We start from the raw sequence: 19,989 nt of genomic DNA on the forward strand, positions 1-19,989 counted from the left end.
CCATGGAGGAGACCCAGACAGACTTCAGACTTGCAGCCAGGACTGGTGAGGTGGTTACTTCAGGGAGGGAGCTACCTGTAGCAGTGAGACTGAAGGTGAACCACAGCTGCTTATGGGTACTATTGTTCCCTTGGACAGAGTGACTGAAGGGGCAGAGGTGAATAGTAGTACCCAGGCTGACAGTGAGGCAGTGCTGTCAGAGAATACCAGACTTCCTGTGGAAGGGGAACTGGGAAGGGTTACAAAGAGAGAGCTGAGGCAGGCTCAGCTCTCAGACCCTACTTTACAAGGCCTGAGGGAGGTAGTTAAGTGAGGCACCTGATTCTCAAGGGAAAAGGAGAATCTTTATATTGGGGAAAAAAGGTTACTGTATAGAGAGTGGAACCCTGAGGGAGGGTTAGAGGGTGAGAGAATACAGCAGTTGGTAGTACTCAGAACCTACCACCTGGCACTTCTAGCCATAGCTCATGATATTCCCTTTGCAGGTCATTTGGGCATAAAATGTACAAAGAGGCATATTATGCAGAACTTTTAGTGCCCTGGGATTTCCGGAGATGTAACAGGGTACTGCAGGACCTGTGAGCAGTGCCAAAAGGTAGGTAATGCAAGAGACAAGGTGAAAGCGCTTTTGTTGCCTTAGCTTGTGACTGAGGAGCCATTTCAGAGGGTAGCTATGGATATTGTGGGGCAAAAAAAAAATATATATATCCTAGTGGTAGTAGATTATGCTACCAGATACCCTGAAGCAGTGGCCCTGTCCTCCATTGAGACAGAAAAGGTGGCAAATGCTTTGTTAGAGATTTTCAGCAGGGTAAGTTTCCCAAAAGAAATACTGATTGACAGAGGTGCCAATTTCATGTCAGACCTGCTGGCTTGTCTGTGGAAGTACTGTGGGGAGAAGCACCTAAAGATCACCCCTATCATCCCAGACTAATAGTCTTGTGGAGAGGTTAAACTCTACACTCAAGTTCATGCTACCGGCATTTGCAGACCAGTTCAAGAGGGAGTGGGGCAAATAATTGCCCCATCTGTTGTTTGCTTACAGAGAGGTTCCCCAGGAATCAACAGGTTTTTCACCATTTGAGTTGCTGTATGTGCATAGGGTGAGGGGACCTCTAGATTTGATTCGAGATGAGTGGGAGGGTGAATGTGAATACCACAAGGAGTCTGTTATGGCATATGTCCTAAGCCTCATGACAAGGCTCAGGGAACTCATGGGTTTGGCTCAGGAGAACCTGGCAGAAGCCCAACAGCAGAAAAAGGACTATTATGACAGGAATGCTTGAGCTAGTGGGTATGCTGTAGGGCAGCAGGTAATGGTTCTCATTCCTGTCAGACACAGCAAGCTGCAGGGAGCTTAAGAGGAACCCTACAAAATGGTAAGGAAGGTCAGTGATGTTAACTACATGGTAGAACTGCTAGGCAGTAAACAGGGGCACAAATTGTACCATGCTAATACAATGATACCTTACCATGATAGGTAGGCCCTTGTGCTAAGTATTTGCAGTAACATGTAGGAGGAGTCTGACAGGGATCTGGTGACTCATCTCAGTGAGGCTCAGATTGACACCTCAATGGAAGGTAGCAATGTCCCAGCAGCTATTCTTTACCCAGTTTCAAGAAATCCGAGCAGTGTTGCAAGGATTTGGGGGCATGTTTACTGGGAAACCAGGGTGCACCCACCTGGTGCAGCACCATGTAGATACAGGACCCCAAAGGCCTATTAAGCAGGCCCCTTATAGGGCACCTGAGAGAGTCAAACAGACTCTGAGGGAGGAGATACAGGAAATGTTGGAACTAGGGGTAATCCAGGAGTCCAGCAGTCTCTGGGCCTCCCCAGTGGTGCTGGTACCAAAGAAAGATGGCAGCGCCAGGTTCTGTGTGGACTACAGGAAATTAAATAGTCACACAAAGTCAGATGCTTACCCCATGATTAGGACAGATGAAGCCCTAGAGCAGCTGGGTTGGGCTATGTATCTTACCACTACTGATCTTACCAAGGGTTACTGGCAGGTGCCCTTGGCTCCCTGTGCTAGAGAGAGAAGTCAGCCTTTTTGTGACTCCTTTTGGCTTGCATGAGTTTGCGAAGATGCCCTTTGGGATGAAAAATGCCCAAGTGACTTTCCAGAGGCTGGTAAGTCATATCCTAGCAGGAGCAAGAGATTTTGCCCTTGCTTACCTAGGTGATATTGCCATCTACAGCCATTCCTGGAAAGAGCACCTTCAACATATCAGGGAGGTGATGGGCAGACTACAGATGGCAGGGTTGACCACTAAGCCCAGCAAATGTCTGATGGGTATGGCAGAGGTCTTCTACCTGAGACATAAAGTGAGGAGTGGTAAGATCAGTTCAGAACCTGCCAAAGCGGAAGCCATGGTCTTCCACAGTTACCAAAAAGCAGGTGAGGGCATTCCTATGGACAGCAGGGTACCATAGTTGCTCCCATCACAGAACTGACAAGGAAAAACAAGTCAGATAAGGTAGCATGGACCCCAGCATGTGAGCAGGCATTCCAGTATCTTAAAGGAGCTTTGAAAGAGCCCCCTGTGTTAGCCAGTCCAGATTACAGTAAAGAATGTGTTGTGCAGGTGGATGCTTCAAACCATGGGGTGGGGCTGTACTTAGCCAGGTTTCTTCAAAGGGAGAAGAGCACCTAGTGGTATACCTCAGTCATAGGCTCCAACCCAGGGAGGAATGCTATGCAGCTGTAGAAAAGGCATGCATAGCCATAGTGTGGACACTGCAGAAACTTCAGCCTTATCTGTATGGAAGGAAATTCACTGTAGCTACAGATCACAATCCCTTAACATGGCTACATAGAGCCAGCTAGCAAATTGCCAAGTTACTAAGGTGGAACCTATGGTTGTAAGCGTATGATATGACAGTGCAGCACCATAATGGGATTAGCAATGCCAACACAGATGGGCTCTCACGACAGGGAATGGGTTAAGGCATTCCCAGATAGGCTAAACCCTCTCAAGCAACGTTTCTCAAGGGTCAAATGAAAAACTAGCTTGAGTTTTCGAGGAGGGAGAAGAAATGTAACACTGCCAGACCATCTATCTGAAATTTTGTAAGTAATTCTATGTCATTTGTGAATATTGATATGATTTATACAGACATATCTGTTGAACAGGGTTTGTACAGTACTGAGCTTCAAGAATGTAACCACCGCATACCCTGCTGGAACATAGAAGATTAACTTGCAAATCCTCAAGAAAATAAGTTGAAATTAAATTGGTTTACGATTGTGTTATAAAAGCTAGTTTCATTGCAGCAAGGAGACAGGATGTCTGGAACTATGGTACCTTCTGCATTGTTTTGTAAGTGTTTTATTGTTTTATGACTTTCAAGATCTGCAAACTTCTGAGAGATATGTATTTTTGGGTTTATATTAAAACACCAAACTTTCAAAATTTCGAGTGTTCTAATATCGAACCCTATGAATTGAAAATTTAAAACATCGAACATACAGAACAGCTAATGTTTTCCTAGGGAAAACATTTGCTGTTCCAAAACACATACACACAACACAAGCACACCAAACAAACAGCAGTCCACACACATACACCTAAACACTTACACCTAACCCTACACTAAACTATGCATACACCACTATCCACATACCTTAACCCAAACCCTAAGGGCCATCATTATCACACAGTCACCTCACCCGCACCCTAACCTTAACTCACCTACCCCGCCCTAACCCTCACATCCACACAATCACATACTTACCTGACCCGCGCCCTAACCCTAACTCACCTAACCCGCCATAACCCTCACATCCACACTATCGCACACTTGCCTGAACCCAACCCATAACTTTCCACCACAGCACTGAAAATACCGAAGCAAACGAAATGGACAACCAAATTCTTTTCCTAGGAAAAAATGTGTTTTTCTGTTTCTTTGATATTTTCAGCGTTCGCTGAAAACGGGTCGCTATTAGAACACTTGAAATTTTGGATGTTTGGTGTTCTAATATAGACCCGTATTTTTAACACAGAGATATTAAATTCTGTTAGTTTCTGTTTTAGCCTGGGAACTGAAGTCAGGTGACAAAAAGTGATGTCATCCAAGCTAACCCAGCAGTAATATTTGATATTGATTTAAGAACTCTCTGAGAGAGAGACTGTGCATTTTGTATTTTGCGTTTGTCCTGAAAAAATTCACTCATCATAGTTACCATCTGTACTTGTCTTGCTCTGTAAGTAAGTTCTTAGGGCATGGTATCTCTTTTAGATATAGTTAGCAATATAGTAAAGATTAGTTTAGATGTGTTCTGTATTTATTTGAGACTGTCCTGTATTGTTGTTTTCAATATTTCCTGTGATTTTGAACTCTGAAGTAATTGTGTTGGATTTACTGAGTATTGTTTTGTTCTTTTATTATTCATTATTAAATATATTTAAACTTGCCTCTGTGGCTGATATTTCTGAGACATATTTAAGCTCTTAGAGTACTTGCATATCTATTTGATGACACTGTATAAGCCACTCCTAAATAGCCTTGCAAGCCTTGGTCAGACTACCATTTGGATTAATAGTAAGAGTACACAGTAGGATTGGATACTCTTTGTTACGGGCCTTAAAAGTAGCTGATAAGAGTGGTGGGTAGCAGTGGTAACTACCTTTAGTCTGGGCAGAAGGGGGCATAGCTAGTAAACCTGTGCCAGCCTTTCCCAGGAGTGTGTGTGTGTTTGTATATAAATTAAACCTCAAAGAGCGTGTTTGTGTGTGTGCGTGTGTGTGTGTGTGTGTGTGTGTGTGTGTGTGTGTATGTGTGTGTGTGTGTGTGTGTGTGTGTGTGTGTGTGTGTGTGTGTGTGTGTGTGTGTGTGTGTGTGTCAGCTGCTTGGACAGGGACATGAAGCACTGGTTGAACAGAGAGGGTGCTGAAGGTTTCAGCTTGGCCATTCAGTTGAGATTTCAACCCTATAGCTGTGCCAGTGGGGAGTCTTATTGGGGATCTGGAGAAAGAGGGAGAAACCAGCCCCAGACTGACTGTGATCTTTGTGTGCTCTTAAGGGAAATTACATGTTACTGTGTGTGTGTGTGTGTGTGTGTGTGTGTGTGTGTGTGTGTGTGTGTGTGTGTGTGTGTGTGTACTGGTCATCCTGTCAGTGTGTACATCCCCCACTGTTGCCAGTGAGGATCTAGGCTCATTGATTACTGGGCCAGTGCAGGGGCATCACAGATATAACAGCTGACCAGATTCCAAAGCTTCAGGACACCTTCCATGCCCTCAATCCATTAGACAGTTCAAGCTTTAATGACTAAACGACAGGTTTGGGCATCAAGCCTGTCATTGGTTTCATTCCAACTTAGGCTAAGGCCTGAGACGATATTGTTAAGAACAAAAACAACAAAACGTGCACACCCTGGCATAAAGAAATACATATAAAACAAGGGGGATTGAGAAAGAGAGCATCTTGCTACCGGAATGGTCATTTGAACATCTACTGTTGTGGTACATTTACTTACACAACTGTGCTATGTCCATCATATTGATCACTGCTGCAGTAGCTCAAGCTATATGGGTAGATGGACATAGCTTAGACCATCGGGAATGTAGAAGTCGAAGGGAGTCCAGGAGTCCCGTAGGATGGTCCTAGCAAAGCCTGACATAAACTTGTACAAGAAATCAAGCTTGCAGTGCTTTGTAACAATATGAACAGAGGACCAAGTTGCTACTTCTAGCATACTTCTAGAATCTAACCTTTGGCAAAAACGCCATCGATGAAGCAAAGGTCCTGGCTGAGTGTGCCTTGACCCTGTCTGCAATAATTTTTGTTGTGGTGCGAATAACAAAAGATAATAGCTTGAGACAACCACTGGAAATATTCTGCTTTGACACAGGATGTCTTTTGTTTGTTCAAGTTTGTGCCTGAGTTGTCTGTACACATGTAAGGTATGAAGTATCCTTTCTCCCTCAGTTTTGAATTCAGGAAGAACACAGGATAGTTTGGCTTAAAATAAACTCAGATACCAGTTTTAGGCATAAAAGGATTAGTTCTCAGAAAAACCCTGTCTCTGTGAAAATTAGATAAGTCTGAACCATTATAAGAGCCTGCAACTCATTTACTTATCTTGCAGAGGTCAGAGCAGTCCATAAAACTGCTTTCCATGTTAAGAACCTCAGGTCAGACAGATGATCTGGTACAAATACACCAAGTAATAGCTTCTCTAACACAAAATTAACATCCCAAGGAGGGTCACCCATTTTTCTTGGAGGTCTCCTATGCAAAACCGTTTTCAAGACTGCATTAAAAGAAGCGGAGAAAAGACATCTGTCTTCCAGGCCTTCTTGCATGGACTCCTGGAGCAGAATTGTATCAGATGATTGTTCAGAAAGGAGGCAAAAGGTCTACTTGAAAAACTTCCCATAAACTTCCCATAGATGGATGAAATCTTGGAAGACCCTTGATTTTGTTTCCATATGTGAGGGTCTGACTTTGTTCTGCTCAGCTTGTCTGCCACACAATTTTGCTCTGACAAGATGCCTGTAGAGTGAGATTGTGCTGTATAACTATATCCCATGCTAGCATGCCTAGCCTGTGGAGTGAGATTGTGCTGTATGACTATATCCCATGCTAGCATGCCTAGCCTGTGGAGTGAGATTGTGCTGTATGACTATATCCCATGCTAGCATGCCTAGCCTGTGGAGTGAGATTGTGCTGTATGACTATATCCCATGCTAGCATGCCTAGCCTGTGGAGTGAGATTGTGCTGTATGACTATATCCCATGCTAGCATGCCTAGCCTGTGGAGTGAGATTGTGCTGTATGACTATATCCCATGCTAGCATGCCTAGCCTGTGGAGTGAGATTGTGCTGTATGACTATATCCCATGCTAGCATGCCTAGCCTGTGGAGTGAGATTGTGCTGTATGACTATATCCCATGCTAGCATGCCTAGTCTGCAGGGATAACATCTGGTTCCCACTGCTTGTGCCACATCACTGTGATAATGTTTGCAATTACCCAAAGTGGTCCTGGAGACCAAAGATGAATCAGAGAACTGAGTGCCTTGACAAAGGCAAGTATCTCATTTATGCTTAAATACTTGTGTCTGTCTTTGTTGTTCCAGATACCTTGAACCTTTATCCTCCTTGATACTGCTCCCCCAAGCAAAGTCCGAGGCACCCGTGGTGACTAACTGCTTTGCAGCAGGAGGGAAGAAGGCGAGACGTGGATTAAGGGAGTTTTGGTGTCTCCACAAAGTGATTTGTCTTTCCACAAATCCCAAAACTGGAATCTGAAAAGATAATGGGTGTCAGTGCTGGGAACAAAGAGACATCAGATACCACTGCCCCTTGAGAATCATAGATGCCATGAGACCCCAGAATCCTGAAGTATTCCATAGAAGTGACTCAAGTCTTAATGGAAACCCCCCTGGAATAGATCTAAATATAGATCTTTTCCTGTGGAAGAAAAGCTTTTTATACTGAGGTGTCAGCAGTTAGTGAAGACTGGCTTATTGATATAAATGTATTAATTAAAACTTGTGTGTGTCATGGTGATCTCAAATGCTAGTGTGCTAAACACTTGTAAACTGTCATCAAGGGTGGCATGTAATGTTTTTTAACAAATCATATTCTATTTTGTCAGGAGCTTTCTGGTTTGGTCTTATATTAACTTGCTGTGTGACATTTCTGTTCTATGAATAATGTTTGAATGATAGATGTATTAATAGCAAAGGTTATATTTAACAATTGGTTTGGATGAAGGAACTATATACATACGTAGGTTTATGGACTGACAGCTGTATAGCGTTGTTATTAAGCACATTGTTATTATGCACAGTAATCAGAAAGGTATACTTTTTATATTTACAGATCAATAAACATGTTAGAAAATGTTAATATTACTTCACCTTTACCTAATTTGTATTTTGCACTGATATATAATTTTGCATGGAATCTTCATTGAATAAGGATATTAAAGGTATTTACAATAATTTAAAATTTTCATTACAGTTATTAGAATATATTAACATTTCCTGATGTTCAACAATTTAACAACACTTAACCAATGTTTTTATACTATGTCTAATTTGTTATAATTATTTAAACTGCAGATTTTTTTTTTATTTTTGAAGATTGCAAAATTATTGTTCTTAAAATGCTTTACAATAATTTGGAGCTTTTCTCCCTGGGCCTCCACTGAAAATGGGCTTCTACCCAGTCTAATTTTCCCAGTAATCAAATGTCAATAAATAAATAAAATCCATAAGTGACTGTGTGTCATTGTCAGTGGTGCAACAGGGAGCAGACTTGTCTTTGGTGCAGAGGGATATGAGTTCTGTTCCCACACCAAACACATTAATTTGTGATAATGTAGCATACTTTTTAACTTTCCCTGATTTTTTGGGGAGGGGGAGGAGTTGGTATAATAGTTAAGGTCTTTACCTCACACATATTTTGATTTTAATTCTGACCTTTGGTTACTGACTAGGCTTGCAACAGCCTACAGTCTAATAATCTAGTAATCTAGTATTTACCTATGAACCGAAGATATGCACACACACACACACACACACACACACACACACACACACACACACACACATATATATATATATATATATATATATATATATATATATATTTAAAAACTCCATATAATTGAATGTTTATAATCTCAGATGTGTTTAACACTGGCAGAAGTGGTCAAAACTCATTTGATTGCTTCTTTCCGCTGGTGTTAAGTCCTTGCAAGATTGTTCACACTGGAGATAAGGAATTTGTCAGTTCCCCACTATTGAGTGATCTCAGAGTTGGTATATACAATTAGCAGAGGACATGGGGTGCAGGGGAGCTGCAAAACATATAAGTGTTTTGACTTTCAGTCTTTTGGGATCAGTTGTTAGCCATTTGAGATTTGTGTATTTTAATGTTTAGGAATGCACACAGACACACACACGCACACACGCGCACACACACACACACACACACACACACACTTAGATGTATTTAGTTGCAATTGAATATTTTTGATCAATTCACATAATACTGATGAGAAACACTGAATCACATAACAGCAATGACAACGGTGTGAAGAATATGGTCCTGTCCTCCTGCAGGGACCATTTAAAACCTGTTACAGACGCAATGTTTTTTGGTTGATGTAGGAATCAATCAAAACAATGACTGGGGCTTTCCTACAAAGATAGCTAGCACCATTTCTTAAATAGCTGTTTTCTATTGAAACTATGTTTTCTGCATATTATCCCATTCTCTGTTTCACTTTAAAAGTTATTCATGTTTCTTAGATAAAAATGAAAAAAACAACAGGCATTTTAATACTTTTAATAGTATCATTATGTCAAAGTATGTATAAATGAAGTGCCATTCACTTTGCTAGTATTTCTTGCTTGAATAGATTTCATTATGTTGCATCACTTCCCTGTCTCTCTGATGGCTTCTTACAGAAGTTAATGTATTTACTATTCAATAAGTGCATGAAGGTTTGATGTATCACAGTAGAGGAAGCAGTTGTATCTGTGTATCTCACAACTGGGACAGCAGATATCTAACAGTTTTCCTTATGGAGACTCTGTGTTGAGCAGCCGGTGAGTGCCTGGCAGAAGGGCATAATGGAAATAATTAAATATGGGTCTATGTCATTTTACCGAATTGCTCTTCAGAGAATAGCAATTAATTGAACCCCTATTAAGGGAATGGCATTTTAGGGAATGACGAAATCTTTCCCAGGGTTAGGAAGCACTTCTCCAAAGGGACACCAGAACAGAAACTGCACAAAACCAATCCCACCCAAGTGAGGGGGGGGTTCTGCCCCCTACACACCCTCAACTCTGAGACTGCACTACAGTGGGGGAAAAGGGCAAATTTGTGGTGTTGGTCAAGTGCTTCCTTACCTTACAAAACATTTTGTCATTCACTGAAATGCCGTTCGCTAAATAGGGGTTCGGTGAATTGCTATTCGCTGAGTAGCAATTCGATAAAATGATATAGACCCATTAAATATTCACTGTTGTGGAAGCAATTTTATTTCTATTCTTGACAGCATTGCTATCGTTCATATTTTGGCCATCTTTACACACTTGAAAATTTTAAATTTATTTGCCTTCATGACTAGAAAACAACTACATCTGTTCCCATGTTAGTAGGTATGTGTGTGTATGTGTGCATATGTATATCTATGACATTTTGAAACATTTACAACTGGCACTGAAAATATTTTCCTTATTTTCAAGTGAAAAACAAGAAAAATGCTGCCAACTTGAATTAAGAAATAATAAAGAAAAAAATAATAAAAATCCAAAAACTTATTACACTGACTGCTTCACTCTCTTAAAATCACAGACAGGATAATGAAACTTCATCAGACTAAAATTGCAATACAAACATTTCTACTTAAAGGGTATCAAGTACATGATCCATATCACATGATATAGAATAAACTTGTTGCAGTGAAACTAAAATATATCCTAATATCCCATAAAAATATTGTTTCAGTAAAATAATTAAAAAAAAATTCTCCCATAATTTAAAAAAATAAATGTGTAGATTTTTAAAATAAAATTGTATGTCAGTCTAGTGTTAGGACAAAGGATGTTTAGCTTCCAACTTGCTACAAGCCAAAAAGGTTTCATTTGCATGGATATTTATTAATTTATTAAAAAAAGAGAGAAAAGGCAAAACTACATATTGTGCTTTTTGTACACAAATAAAATATGATCTTAAAATAATGGCATTTAACATCCCAACATAGAAACAACCCAATATATGGAATATGCTAGGTAGAAACAACCCAATATATGGAATATGCTAGGTCAAGGTATTTATGGCTGATGAGAAAAGCTATACGTTCATGAAATGAAGCCCTTTTTGAAGTGGCCAAATGCTCGTGCTTTTGTGATACTGGCTAAGACATTCAGTATCAAGAATGAAACATTAGAGTCATTAGTTCCTAGCATACAACGTGAGTATAAGCACTTCCTTGTATTCAGTGGACGTATACTACATTACTTTTATGGTAAGTAGTGGTCCTGATTCTAAAAGACTTGCTGTCAATGTAAGTGACCACTTACACTGAGAACAGGTGTTTTGGAATCTGGTCTCAGACGTAAGCCTGTTTATAGATAGACTTACACCAAAGTAAGTCAACTACACTGAGTGCAGGTCTTTCAGAATCAGGGCAAACTTACACTGAAAGCAACTCTTTTGGAATCTGACCCAGTATATATGTCTTATATTAGTTTTCTTTGTCATAGTATATAATAAATTAATCTTTTAACTATCACTACAGAATTGTTGCACTCAGTAAACTGACTTATCTACTCATATTATACTGTCACTTGTTTTTCGCTGTACTTTGGTTGTGGATTTAAAACATCAGTAGTCCAGTGCACGTTGCTGGTAAACAAATTGAAGATAAATACATACATACATTCATACATACTCATAAAATACAGATAAAAATCATTTACCAACCCTGAATCATGCGTATTCTATGTGTGTGTGTGTGTGTGTGTGTGTGTGTGTGTGTGTGTGTGTGTGTGTGTGTGTGTGTGTGTGTTTATGTGTATATGTATATATATATATATATATATATATATATATATATATATATATATATGGTTCTACATCTAATGGCTGAAATTACATATAGCCAAAACTTAAATTGCCGAGACCAGTTTGCCAAGAGTGTTATTAGCTGAAAATACACTTTGCCGAACATCAAATTGCTGAATTGGAACTGTAAAGCAGTTCTGGCATGTTTAGTATATAAAGAACACTGGTTTGCTCTAAGTCGTACACCATACCTGCCTACATCATGACGAACATGGCACATGACTCACCCAGAATCTTAGGATGCATATACATGTACGGAAAAAGCAAAATTTCACCAACCAGAAGACCAAAAATTAGCAGCAAAGGATGTGACCCACAGGTTCCAGTAAAATACTGTTTACTGGTAAGCACTTTCATCAGGTTTTGATGAAGTTTGGTGATTTTAAATGAAAGCGCTTACCAATAAATCGTATTTTACTGGATTTTGCACCTGTGGTTCTCATCCTTTGCTGCTAATTTTTGCTCTTACAGTACAGAGAAGTCTCTGAGAGGTAGGGACACATGCTCTTATTGAAGGACTCCTGTACCATCTGAATAAAAGTACAAAGAGGAAATGTATCCTTTTCCCCACTGTAGTGCAATCTCGGAGTTAGTATATTTAAGTAGGGGGGGCACATCCCTCCACATGGGGGGGTACAGGGGGGCTTGACCCCCTTCACAATATTTAATTTAAATAAAATTACAGTAAATGGATGCACGGGTTGGTGGTGTACAGTGTCATTTTCGGCAGTTGTTTCAACAATATGAGTTCGGCCGTTTGGGTTTTCGGCAGTTTGAAATTTCGGTTTACTGGTCTCGGTAAAGTGTAATTCGTCCGAATGTAAATTCGGCCATTAGATGTAGCTCCATATATATATATATATATATATATATATATATATATATATATATATATATATATATATTTATATATAAGTCACTGATGAAAGATCGAACTCTCAAAAGAGCGAATGTCAGAACATTGAGCCCAGATAACTGAAAACCCGAAAGGTCAAATGGTATGCACAGTCATTGTCTGGGATCCTGGTGCAGTGGTGATTGGGGTTTTACCCCTTTTACCACTGTACCATGATCTCAGAGTTGATATACATATACATACATATATATATATATATATATATATATATATATATATATATATATATATATTTATTTATATGGGTCTACTTGAAAACACCGACATGCCAAAGCACCGATGACGAGAACACCGAGACAGGAAGATCGACAACTGAGATGACCGACAGTTTAAAAGCACGAAACTTCACATGCCCGACAAACCACAATCCTCACAATCAACAAAAAAAAACAAACACCTTTTCCAAAAAACACACACACAACACAAGCACACCAAAAACCTTACAAACCTACATTAAACCTTACATACACAACTATCTATGCACTAACCTTAACCCAAACCCTAACCCTAAGGTCTGTCACTATCACACACTCACCTAACCCACGCCCTAACCCTAACTCACTTAACCCGCCCCTTACCCTAAAGTCTGTCACTATTGCACACTTACCTTAACATGTCGGTGTTCTCAGCGTCAGGCTTTTAAACTTTCGCTCATCTCAGTTGTCGATCTTCCGGTCTCGGTGTTCTCTTCGTCGGTGTTTTGGTATATCTGTGTTTTCAAGTAGACCCATATATATATATATATATATATATATATATATATATCTATAATTAGCATGTGGGGGGAGCAGGGAGGCCTGCCCCTCCAAAAAGCAGTTGATGTGTTTCTTGTATACTGGTCAAGCTTCCAAGTTTTTCATTATCTGGATACAATGTTCTAATGTTCAGTCTTTTTTCAGGGACCCATACATATATATATATATATATATATATATATATATATATATATATATATATATATATATATATACATGGGTCTACTTCATATGACCTAAATTTCATTTGACTGAAATTCATTTGACTGAGACCATAGCATCGAAAATTCAACATAGTGAAAATTCACTTGACTGAAACTCATAAGACTGAAATCTTACAACGCTAAATTTCAACATACTAAATTGCAAACTGTAGACATGCACACTTACAACACCAATGACTAACTCTTTCCAGAACTTAAAAACTACTTACGCACCCTCTTAACAGAAACTGGACGATATAAAAACAAACTAGGTGGGGGCTACGCTCCCCACTCCTCCCTAACTATGTATACTAACTCCAGGATTACACTATAGTGGGGAAAACGGCATACACCTTTCACTTATCTTACAGTAGTCTACAAACTGCCACTACTGTGTTGAAATTTATCATTGTAAGGTTTCAGTCTTATGAGTTTCAGTCAAGTGAGTTTTCAGTATTTTGAAATTTTGGTATTATGGTCTCGGTCAAATGAATTTCAGTTACATAGAATTTAGGTCTTATGAAGTAAAACCAGATATATATATATATATATATATATATATATATATATATATATATATATATATATATATATATATATATATATATATAGAGACACACACCCACACACACACACACACACACACACACACACATATGGATCAGTATAGCTTGATCAAACCACAAATAAGCGATCCCAGCACATCAATCAAACGAAATAGCAAAGGCCTGCAACACTGAAAGTCAGCATATCAAAAAAAGTAAACAACCAGTTTCCTCTTCCAATCCCTAAAATCTGCCACCAACATCAAACATAATTTGTCTGAAAAGTGGTAGTTTTATAAGTAAAGATTTTTCTAAACTAATGTGTAGGGTTAGGGTTAGGGTTTAATGTTAAATATTAGTCAGGTGGACAGAAGCTCCCTTAGCTTACTGAGTGCACTTACCCGAGCCTTTAACTTGCCTGGGCCCCCTAACCCTACACATTAGCTTTGAAAAGCCCTTCCAGTAAGACTACCATTACATAAAATAGCTCAGACACATACAACATACAAAATCACGCACCCTTTATTTAAGCCTGACTCTAACCCTAACCCACAAATACATGCTCACACTCTCTAACATCTATCACCTTACCTAGCCTTTACTGTAACCCTAAACCACACATGCACACGCACTCACACACACAGACCTAACTGTGGACTTTTACTATAAACAAAACTTTCCGCATTAAAAACCAGTTAAGCACACCCACCACATGTTCAGCTAAATGCTCATCCAACTAAGTATATATATATATATATATATATATATATATATATATATATGTGTGTGTGTGTGTATGTGTGTGTGTGTGTGTGTGTGTGTATGTATAGATAGATAGATATGTATATACATATACAAAGAGAGACGAGTAGATATAAATGCACAAGGGATTTTGGGATCAAGTTTTACGAATAATTTGTAGCCAGAAGCCATATACTGATTTTCTGTACCCCACAAGGCCATATATTTCATTTATTTATGTCTCATTTGTCTTTTTAATTGTTATACTTTTTATATTCCATTTTTTGGTGTATGTATATAGGTGGCAGGAGTGTACTTTGTTTTTCTGAATGAGATATGAGTAGTGATATCGGTTAAGGTTCACTTTCACTTTGTTTCACTATTGCAGAGCTTTTGTTTTTCAGTGTTAAAATGCTATCAGTCCTCCTGCCAAGTTTTTCATTTAGATAATGTCTCATCTAACTGGGAAACTGTCTGTTTGGAGAAAATGTACTAGATTCTTTTACAATTATTACTCGGCATAAATACATTTTGTTTGTTCCTTTGATTGCAGAAATGGAGGGGGGCGCAGTGGGACATTCTGTGCAATCAGCATCATCTGTGAAATGCTACGGCACCAAAGGGCAGTCGATGTATTCCATGCTGTGAAAACACTAAGAAACAATAAGCCTAACATGGTGGACCTGCTGGTATGGACTTTGACTTTATTTAAGTTAGAGGAATGCTTATCTTTCACTGTTGTAGTCCTGTTATAGATGACTCTTAAGCTGTTTAATTTCCCTTCCCATGTCCACAAAGGTAATTATGTTTTGCACCTGTCTTGGACTTTACCCATTGTATTTTGCATTAGTTCTGAAGATTATATATCTGCATAGATGGCTGTTGCATAACTCAGAGAAACAAAGTAATTGACACATTTATGCACTGAAGTTGGATGCTGGTATTTGGAAAAAGATGATTAACAGCATATTACTACAAACACACCCACATATATGCACACACACACACACACACACACACACACACACACACACACATACAAACACGCGCACACACGTGTGAGTGCACATGCATGCACACACACACGCACGCGTGCACACTCACACACACACAAACACACACACACACACACACACACACACACACACACACACACACACACACACACACATATAGAAACACATACATACAGGTCTATAAATATATGCACAGACACATTTGCAACTGCACATGTGTGCGTACATCCACATAAAGTTACATGCAAGCACAATCAGACACATATACCCAGAAACATACAAACGCGCACACACACACACACACACACACACACACACACACACACACACACACACACACACACACACACACACACACACACACACACACACACACACACACACACACACACACACGCACATACTAGACAGTCTGTCTCAAAGTATGGCTCCCCATTGCACTTGCCTCCTGGGTTCTTACATTTCAGAGGTCAGTAAACAAGTAAAGAAATGGAATAAGACACGTTTTACATGTAAGCATTTGTTCATACACCGTATATTAGTGGCCGACTCTGAAGGCAAGCGCTAGGCTGAACCTGCTCTTGATTTCATCCCTGAATTCCCCCAGATCAGCACACACACATGGACTAGTGCTTGTAACTGATTGCCACGAAAATGATCTATTAAATGTTGGCTAAATGGCACAAGTGTAGTTCTTCTTAACTTTTCAGAACAATAACAGATGAAACAACCAAAGAACAGAGCGGAGCAAAGGCACACAAATGAAAAGCATAAGAATTTTGTATTCTGACTCATTCAAAATTGTAGTAGATTAGCATCACACCACCAGTCACACATGGATCTACAGAACAAGCACAGGCAAAACATACACTTAAATACACAAAAAACATATTCGGAGGCACTAGGTACCAATCTAAAAAAGAAACAGGGTCCTCCAAAGCAGACAAGCAAGCAACCTGCACCTCCAAACACAAGCCAGAAAACACATAATTCACCTCAGCAGTGTGTCTCACGACAGCCCCTAAGGCAACAAACCATACCCAACACGCTAGTAATAGGAGACTCTATAGTAAGGCACACAGATGTTCCACTCACCAGGCTGAACAAGGAGAAGGTTACCGTCAGCTGCCTGTCGGGTGCTAGGATCCGCCACATAACACAGGCACTTAGGTCACTCCAGAACAAGTACAAGTATGACGCTGTCATTGTACATGTTGGTGTGAATGATCTAAGACGTACCTCCCTGGACTACATGAAAAGAGACATTGAGGAGCTCTCTGATCATGTAGCCCAAGCTGGTATGACCCTGACCTTGAGTAGCATACTACCTTCACCTAGAATGATACCACAATACAAAGACAAAATTATCAATTTCAACAATTGGCTAAGCTTCTGGTGTCATTCTAAGGGGAGATCCAGTGTCTGTCTGCCTGGGATGACATGATAGACAAGCCTCGCTGTTTCGCCAGAGATGGTTTGCACCTGTCACCCCTAGGCTTTCGAATACTGGCCAAGGCTCTTTCCATCCCCATAGTGCCTTTTTTAGGCAAGGCTCAAAGGACAAACCAACCACCGTAACCAGCACAGGTAACCAAAAACTAAGGGTAATGCTACTCAACGCCAGAAGTCTCAACCTCAAAATGCACGCACTCGAGGCACTCCTCAGTATGGAGAAAATCGATGTTTGTGCAGTGATGGAAACCTGGTTCAAGGCTCCAGAGAGCACCCCAGCACTACCAGGTTACAATTCATATCATACCTTCCGGCCTCAGTTACCGGATCACAGTACAAAAGGTGGAGGTGTATCCATATTCATCAAGGATACCCACATCTCCAGGTTAGTGGCGCAGCATGATGCCCCAGAGATCATCCATGCGCAACTATCAGCAGGCAAAACCACATTTCAAGTCGTAGCCTGTTATAGATCGCCCACCATGTCCCAAGATGCTCACTCAGCATTCCTTGAGATATTGGAAAATATACAGGTCCTACCCAACACCATCATTTTGGGTGATTTCAACTACCCTGATATACACTGGGCGAACTACCAAAGTTCTAACTCCTATGCCCAGGGGTTCATAGAATTTATAAATTCAAATGCCCTTGAACAACTGGTATCTTCTCCCACTAGAGGGGACAACATATTGGATTTAGTCATCACAAATATGGGCACCCATTGTACCACACCCGTTATCACTCCCTCTCTGGTCAGATCAGACCACAAACTGATAATCCTAGACATCCTCACCCCTCCATCTCCCCCAGTCAAAGAAACCATCATAAAAAACCTTTCCAAAGCAAACTTCAAACTACTTGCGTCAGAAGTGTAAAGCTTCACTATTCCCTTGCAGAAGGATAATGATATCCAGGATGCAGAATCCTACACCAAGGCACTTTATATGCATCTTCAGGATTGCATGGACCGTGCTATCCCAAATAAAACCAAGACTCCTTCCTCAAGCAAGAAGAAACCAGTCTGGTGGACCTCGGCCATAAGCAAACTATACAATAAAAGGAGGAGACTTATACAAAAAAAGGCCAAATCTCAAGTAGAAAAATATTCCCTGATCAGCGTTAGTAAGAAATTGAGGACCCTCATCAAGTCAAATAAAGCCAATTTCAAAAAGAAAGTTGCCAAGGATGACAAGGATAACCATAAGGCCTTCTATGGTTACGTCAAAAACCTAAATGGCAATGCTCAGGTCTGTTCTGAGCTACTACAAAATGAAACAAAATACACTGACCCCACTGACATTGCCAACATCTTGGCTGACAAGTTCAGTGCAAATTCCCCCCCCCCCCCTCACCACCTACAGGGCCTATTGCTATTCCAGGGGATTGTGTAACTCCAATTATTACTGATACATTGGTTAATAAGGCTCTATCTAAAGTTAAAAACACTGCCTCCATGGGACCAGATGGTGTCCCGGGCTGTGTCTTACGCGAGCTCCAGAATGAATTAACTCCGCATCTGAATACCCTGTTCAGTTTCAGCCTCTCGACAGGATATGTGCCCATAGAATGGCGCACAGCAATGGTGGTTCCACTGCACAAGGGTGGGCCCACAACTGACCCTGGGAACTACTGACCAATAAGCCTGACCAGTCTGATCTGTAAGACAATGGAGCAAATCATTATGGAACTCATAAATGGAGAGATTGGAAACCTCCAAACACTTGACCCCACACAGTTCGGCTTCGTCAAGGGCAGATCATGCCTCTTGAACCTGGTGGACTTCTTTGAGACAGTTACTCAGGCTATAGATAAGGGAAAGGAGGTACACACGGCTTACCTTGACCTTGCTAAAGCATTTGACACCATTCCCCATTCAGGTATTGTTGATAAACTCTCCAACCTGGGCATAAACCCTTACGTCACAAGATGGATCACAAACTGGCTCCCAGACAGATCCCACAAAGTAAGAATAGCAGGATCTATGTCCGAATACAGACCAGTAATGAGAGTTGTGCCTCAGGGCTTTGTCCTGGGGCCCCTCCTGTTTGGCATATACTTCTCAGAAGTACAGGCAAGCACTGAAGGGCTGTGGCTGACCAAGTTTGCCAACGACTGCAAACTGGGTGCTATAATAGAGTCTCCGGCCAACATGGATATCCTCCAGAAGGGCCTTAATGAGACTGATGTGTGGTCTCAAGCTAAATGCTAAAAAATGTGTAGTAATCCCCTTTGGAAAAAACAGAGTACCCGCGAACTACCACATAGGAGGTAACCCCCTGAAATCTGAAGAAGTAATAAGGGATCTAGTGACCCAAGTAGATAGTCAGCTTTCCTTTGATAACCATGTTGCCAAGGTGGTTAGAAAATCCTTCTATGTGACCCATCTGATCACGAAAGGGTTTGCATCAAGATCTAAGGATGTAGTGGTGCCCCTCTACTCTTCCCTCATCAGACCCATTATTGAGTACAATGCACCAATTGAATGTACCTGGCTAGACATCTCCAGCAGCTGGAGAGACCACAAAGGTACCTAACCAAGAGGATTACTGGCCTCAAACAGTTGCCCTATGCAGCACGATTGAAAAAGCTAAGACTTCTCTGTTGCATACCACTTTCTCAGAGGCGATCTCTGTCTAACGTACAGAGCCATGTCCAACCCAGAATTGTTGAACATGCTCCATCTTAGCAAAACCAAATCTACTCAAGCTACACGCTCTAGGGATATAAACCTCAGCACAACAATGAATAGAACATGCT

General features: G+C 40.5%; 1 protein-coding gene across 8 annotated transcripts in view; it reads left to right on the forward strand.

Annotated features, from left to right (window-relative positions):
• PTPRM (protein tyrosine phosphatase receptor type M) overlaps positions 1-19,989 on the forward strand; it is a 4,358,319-nt gene that overhangs the window by 4,290,632 nt on the left and 47,698 nt on the right. For all 8 annotated transcript variants that reach the window (XM_044066519.1, XM_044066517.1, XM_044066518.1 and 5 more), the window contains one exon: positions 15,315-15,450. In XM_044066519.1, the coding sequence (XP_043922454.1) occupies positions 15,315-15,450 (136 nt within the window). The remainder of the gene's footprint in view (positions 1-15,314; positions 15,451-19,989) is intronic.

The sequence above is a fragment of the Protopterus annectens genome, chromosome 3.part1, assembly GCF_019279795.1.
Source record: "Protopterus annectens isolate FY-2018-M chromosome 3.part1, PAN1.0, whole genome shotgun sequence".
NCBI lineage: Eukaryota > Metazoa > Chordata > Ceratodontiformes > Protopteridae > Protopterus > Protopterus annectens.